Raw genomic sequence first — 6891 nt, 5'->3', positions numbered from 1 at the left:
GGAAGAAAAAAAAAGACGTGCATAATCTCTAGACTGCCATCTACCCACAGGCACGAGTATCGGACCTGGGAAGAAAAAATATGACCAGATTGATAAAAAAACCTGTGTTCATCTTAAAAGTGTCAAAAAAAACCCATAAAATGTAAATAATGACCCCCTTTAAAAATATACTATATGTTAAGAGAAGGTCGGAAACTCCAGATTCGAGCCTACCACCCATTCTCAGGGGAATTGTGATATCCAAAGAGAAAAGAAGAAAAAAAATATTTTTTAATTTCTGGTTATTTATTGTTATTTTTGATTCCTCCAATATGTCTAAATCTCAGCTAAAATTATTTCATGATCATTATATCCATAGATTTTTAGTGAGAGCCTCATATATTTGATATGTGAAGGTATATTTTTTTATGCAATGAAATGTTCGAATATCAGTATGTCTGCTGGTATAAAGGTTAAAAGCAATCTTATTATAGTTTATTTTCTTTGCGAAGACACTTTTTTAAACTGCCTACATATGTATCAAAAATGTTACAAAAGTATATAAACTTAACATGATTTGTTTGTCTGTGGTGGCGAGTTGAATATTTAGTTACACAAGAGACAAAAAAACTTCTTTGAAGGTTTGAAAAAATAACAGTTTGTGAAATGTGCAGTTTTGTAAGAAAGAGGTTTTAAGGTTGAGTTTATACTTTATTTCGTCGATCAATATGTACTCGTGTTGAAACAAACCTCATTGATTAGGTCTAACATATTTAATTAAAAGGCTATGTGACTCAATCTAAAATGAAAAAATTGATAGGTTAACCAATAATACATCCATCTATACTGAGCTCCTTGCTATTAGAAATGCTATGTGCTGGATTCATGACAGTGATATAATAAAAGCTGTCATTTTCTCGGATTCACTTTCTTCACTGATCTCCCGGGTGTAGATATTCCAAGGTTTTTGGCTCAAAATCCTTGGAAAAAAACCTCGGAGTATAGGGTTAAATATGTTTATGCCAAATAAATTAATTTCAGACAAAAAATATCTATTTACATAATTATAGTATATCCTAACTTAAATTGACAATTTTGTTCCAGGATGTTCAAAAATAATTTTAAGTTTGACCTTTTTATTACCATTGCAAAATTTCACATTTAACAATTTTATACAGCTATATGCCCCACAACCTAAGTTAACCCATTTCTTCATATACATGCCTTTTAACGCCTTTCTAACCAACGCTGAAAAGCATTTGACTCTATCTCAATCCATTGAGAAGTTGCAGCACTTTGAAATCAATTATAATGGAAAAAGTCAACGCAAAATAGTGATTTTTGGCAATTTTGAGATGTCCCCTTGTTGCCATGGTAACAGAAAATTAAAGCATGAGCATGTTGTTGCAAGGGCAATGGTCCAGTCAACATTTGTGCCAAGTTTGATTAGTGTTGAAGCAGATTTTATAGTATTATAGCAATTTGAACTAATGTAACGGGAGACTTTTCAATGAAAACAGCCATTTTTCACAAAATGCTCATGAAGTAATGGGTTAAGCAGGCTGGTGAAAATGAATATTCGGGTTTATGACATAAAATATCATATATCTAGAAAAATACTTTATAATTATGTTTCTTTTCCACTAGTTTTGTTTATTAAGCATTTATATATGATTTCAGGGAAGGGCCCACGATAATGTTGTCAGAACTTTTGGCCCCACCCACTTGAAAGTACACTTGATTAGGTTTGTAAAGTTGTGAAATTGTATATCGTGTGTATATTTATACAATAAAATATTATCAAACTATATATAATACAAAAATATTTGATTATCTTTTTGGTTTCCTGCTTACATTTGTTAGTGCATGATTGAACGGGAAACCAGCTACAATCGTGCCAATCGCAACTTTTCAACCCTTTCCGTCACTCTTCGGATTAATGATAAAAGCCGAGGTAGTTCCAATTGCAATTGCAATCGGGCGATTTCGTCATACTGCGGAATTGGACGAAGTAATATTACCGAAATCTAAGCTATTTTAATTACTTTGGTAATCCCAGTTTGTTTAAATAAATAGGATTTCTATTTTTACTTGATTCATACATGCCAAATCCCCCGCCGGGGGACAAAAACCGCCGATTTTCGACCATGTCTCCCGATGTGGGATCGAAATCCCCCGATTTTCAAAAATTCAACCAACAAAAAAATTAAAGCATCATTTTTACCAATAAACATAATTAAACAATAGACTTAAACAACTTTTACAACTATATATGCCTGAAGTAATATTTCCCCATTAAACAGCAGGGGTCTAACGGATAATTGTATTGTTAGTTACTCCGACACACTTCAGCTGTCAAGGAATAACACATTCTCCTTTGATAAACCTGTCAATAAGTGTCAGTATTGCAGGTGATTAACCAATGACAGCGGCCAATACTTAATGTGTGACGTATCAATTTTTGTTGGGCTATGTAACCCCGCCTTGAGTTTGTTGTCGGCATTGGGTCTTTGAAGTTGATAAGTGCAGATAAAAAAATAATTATCAGGCAATAAAATCTCAAAGAATCACAGATTAGCAATGTTTGAAACTATTATTTTTTATGTAACTGTGATCTATGTTGTTGCAAACTAATATAAACTAGCTTTGTCTTACAGTAAGCAACAAACACTAAGGAGGGATTGAACTTGAATAACTTGAATTTGATGCATTCAAAATCATTAAAATAAATATACTTTAACAGCCAAAGTTTTTTCTCTTTAAATGAAAGGTAAAGATGTTTCTCTTTAAATGAAAGGTATCAACATTTCCACGGAGAATTTTTGTAGCCATAGAAAGGTTTCTATTGTTTATTTATTAGTTTATAAATAAACAATAGAATTTTATATTTTTGTTGGAAACTATTAATTTGATTGTAATATGCATATTGGATAGTGTTTTACAGGTTTCAGATGATCATTTTTTTATTTTTGAAAATATTGGGGGTTGTAGTGTGGGGTTGGGGGATCGGGGTCCAGGTCACGCGACGGGCACCTTTGTGCCGAATTTACCCGTGCCGTGGACCAAGTTGACTCTTTTTCCTTAAGAAACTCGCCAATATGACTGAAATACTGTTGAAAAGGGCGTAAAATGAAACAAACAAACAAAAATTGAAGTTCTTACCTAAATTTGGTCCTCCGTGGAATAAAAATTCAAGATTTTTTTTTACATCTAACATCGGAATTCCTAACATCATGGTTTTTGAACAGTTTGCCTGCTTTATGCGAAATGTGTTATGCTTTACGCGAAATGCGATATGCATTTATCCGAAATGCTTTTTGCCAAATGCGACATGCTTCATGCGAAATACAACATACTTTATGCACAATTCATGTCGTTCATTTTATTTTGAAAATTATTCGTAAGTGTGAGAAATGAGGAAAGACAAATTACAAGATTTGATACAGCACTATTTTAAAAAAGGGTTTAACAGCAAAGAAATTGCAGCTGCTATAGGAATGAACCATGGGCTTTGGAGGAGGTAGCTAAATATCTTTACTTAAAATAGTATTGTCAATAATTAATTATGAACCTCTTGTTCACTATGCAAAATCCTGGTTCAAAAATTAAAATTTTACAACGGAAGATGAGTCTGGACAGAGCTAGCAAATATCGTTTGCTCACTATGTATGTATTCAATATTATAATCAGAATAAAAGAGAACATTTTTTTATTTTTTACTTTTTAAGGTACAAAATTTGTAAAACATAAGAAATATGTAAGAATATCATCTATACACAATCAAAGAGTGTTTATTGTAATTATTACACAGTAACAAAATAAATCGGGCATGTTGTATATTTTGTTTATGTTCGTAGGTCTTGTAGTTTAAACTTATTTATTTTAGCTCGATTGTAAGGCAAGTTCTCACAACTTATTTAAGTCACTCTCGAGTCCGCTTCTTGGAACCAACCAGTACTGGTGTCATATGAGGAATCATGGTCGTAACCCGTGTAGGTCTTTTAAACCGTACGTTTGACAAAAGTTCAGTTTCTTGTGCATTGTTTCGGGTCCCTTAGACAGTTAAGTGACAAAGTTATGCCACATATTAGTTTATGTTACGAGAATTTGGGTTCCCCAAAGTATTTTTTCTTACTAATGATTAATTTAAAGATTTCTTTTCTCAGTGTTAGATTAATACAACATCATGTGCAAGTCCTTAAGCTTCATAGCCGAAAAGAAGAATCTTGCATTGATGCAATCATCAATGCAGTGATGGCAGAACTTGGTGGTATCAGCAGAAATCTAGGTGTGGGACAAATATGGAGGAGACTAAGAAGAGAGCATGGGTTATTAGTTAAGAGGTATTTTTTTAAAAAAAATGACTTTTTCATTGGAAATTATGCAAAATAAGCCACAGAATGGAATCGAAAAATAGATGAATTGTTATGGTTAGGTTAGTTTACAGATTGCGTTCTGTCGTTTATTTAGGAAATAGATCTCAATTTTGAGTGATTTGTTGTAGAATAATGCACGTTTCGAGTTCAAATGCGCAGTAATATAATCACGAAGGCCGGTAGGCCTGAGTGATTAATTACAAAGCATTTGAACGATAAACCATGCATTATTATACCACAACGCAAGAAAAATTGATATCCATTTCCATTCTAACATGCTAATAAAAAGAGAATCGATAAAAAAAATTGTTGAACTACATTGAGCGGACAAGTAATTTTTATATCGTTATCTGACGTCCATCGTCGGAACCCACGTGTGCTAATTCCGTTAACTCTACATTCATCACCCGTGGGAAAATCGACTGAAAAAATTTCGTAATGCATGAATATTCATGACCTGTTTTTATCCAATGAAATCAACAGGTTTAAAATCCAAGTGAAGAGTATTTTGAAAATGACAGTCCCTAGTGAAAATTTGTTGAATATGTTTAAAATGCATACGGTGGTTTGATAAAATGTGCTTTTGCCCCCTCCAGTTCTAACATAAAAACATCAATGCCCTGTAATAAATAATGACTGTCTCTTCCTGATTTTTTAAGTTTGTCGATACTAAATTTAGAAAGAAGCGGGCTGTCATTTTCAACATAGCGACGATCGCGTGATTTAATTAGACAATGGATCTTCAAGATTTTTTGAAGCGTCCAATCAGGTGATAGAATTTCATCTCACTAATTATTCATAACTACGAAATTTTGACAGCTGATTTTCCCAGGGGTGCGAATGAAGTGTATACGTAACGAGCACGCCTGGGTTACCGAGGATGCTGATGTCAGGCGACGTGTAAACATTCCTTTCTTTATTCCGTGGTATATCGTGTAATAACCCACTCGAATGTCAAGTATCTTGAATGGGGCAAGAGTGTGAAGCGTGTTAGAATTTGTATTATAAACGCTGACGTTCCGGTACTATTTTATCCTGTGTTCATCAAACGTCGAAATCCGGTTAAAGAAGTTGCTGAATTTACAGGCCAGATTGCATGTCTGTAACATGTCTGTCATGACTTTTTTGGAAAAATATATAACGTCCATTTTTGTCACAGTTACTTGTAAAAAACGAACAGTAGCACGTGACTCACTTTTTTATCAATAGATAATACTAGAAAACTGATAAACTGACGAACCATATGTAATTACTGTTTTGCTGTATCACAATAAAGAGAAATTCCATTGCACAATAAAGAGAATTTCCATTGAAAATTATAATGTATAAAAGTTGTTTTTTAATATCGAGAAACCTCTATATTTCACCCGTTGAAGTATTGACGGTATGCGGAGTATGATGTTTTCTAGACCTTGTGGCGGAATTCCTCTGAAAATTTGTAGTATTTTGTGCTGCTTATATATAACATTTCTGAAAATGTATGAAATTACGTTACAAGGTTACATGTTCGTCATTCGACAAATGGCAAGGATTTCTTGCATGCCGGACTTAAAAAACTCGTCTTACACCTGTACAATTTGTGTCCGAGTTAAATACAAGCTATGTAAAGTAGACACAAACAGCCAGGTCCAATCTAGATGATTTTTTTTTCAAACTGAATATATTTACAATGTCGTGGGGCATTGTAATGCATGCAATATTATTTGCACTGTATCTTTTGGTTATGAATGTTTAAAAACATATAGATTTGAATGTCTTAGTGTTAAAGTTCTTTCAGAAAATAAGTACTTTGCATTTCTTTCAAGGGAAACAGTTAGAGATATTGTCAATATTATCGAACCAGACCGAAGAATAGAAATGCGACAGAGAAGGCTTCAAAGAAGATGCTATACTGTAGGAGGTCCTAACCACATGTGGCATGTTGATGGCAATGACAAGCTAAAGCCCTTTGGATTTTGCATAAGCGCTGCTATTGATGGGTGGAGTAGATATATTCTATGGATTGATGTAGACGTAACTAATAAGGACCCTGCGTTAATATGTAATTATTTCCTTGGCACTGTTGAAGAACTTGGGTTAGTTCCCCGTACGGTTAGAATCGACAAAGGAACTGAAAATGTTGTCCTTGCAGATGTCCAGACGCTATTTCGCCAAGACCACGACGATAGCTCGGTACCAGTTATGATTGGCTCATCAAATCATAACCAAAGAATCGAAAGATGGTGGGGTTATTGCAGAAATTCTGTCCTTCAATATTACATGGATCTTTTTAAAGACTTAGAATATTCAGGGATACTGCAGATGAATAATAATCTACACACAGAATGCTTGAAATTCTGTTTTATGAATGTTCTCCGCAAAGAGATTAAGTAACATGCATACATATGGAATCAGCATCGTGTCAGAAATATGAAAAATGCTAGATGCCCAAGTGGTGTCCCCTACTTTTTATATCCCCATCCCGGTATTGTGAACAAATGAGAATGGTAAACACGTACATAAGAAAACATGCTTTAAAAACCCCCCCCTTTTTAAA

General features: G+C 33.8%; 1 protein-coding gene across 1 annotated transcript; it reads left to right on the top strand.

The window, feature by feature from the left end:
• The first annotated feature begins 3850 nt into the window (after window positions 1-3850).
• LOC132759324 (uncharacterized) lies at window positions 3851-6813 on the top strand. Its single transcript, XM_060751081.1, has 2 exons — window positions 3851-4322; window positions 6161-6813. The coding sequence occupies exons 1-2, from the start codon at window positions 4057-4059 to the stop codon at window positions 6726-6728; spliced, it is 834 nt and encodes a 277-aa protein (XP_060607064.1). The 5' UTR covers window positions 3851-4056; the 3' UTR covers window positions 6729-6813.
• Window positions 6814-6891: the final 78 nt, after the last annotated feature.

This window comes from Ruditapes philippinarum, unplaced genomic scaffold, assembly GCF_026571515.1.
Source record: "Ruditapes philippinarum isolate M1 unplaced genomic scaffold, ASM2657151v2 ctg25411_1_1_1_1, whole genome shotgun sequence".
NCBI lineage: Eukaryota > Metazoa > Mollusca > Bivalvia > Venerida > Veneridae > Ruditapes > Ruditapes philippinarum.
Note: the sequence above shows the minus strand (reverse complement) of the source record. Positions and strands in the feature narration are given on the sequence as shown.

Excerpts from the sequence above, each read along its gene's own strand:
- LOC132759324 (XM_060751081.1), top strand. The coding sequence starts at position 4,057 with ATGCCACATATTAGTTTATGTTACGAGAATTTGGGTTCCCCAAAGTAT. Across the intron at positions 4,323-6,160 it reads CATGGGTTATTAGTTAAGAG|GGAAACAGTTAGAGATATTG; the intron begins GTATTTTTTTAA and ends ATTTCTTTCAAG.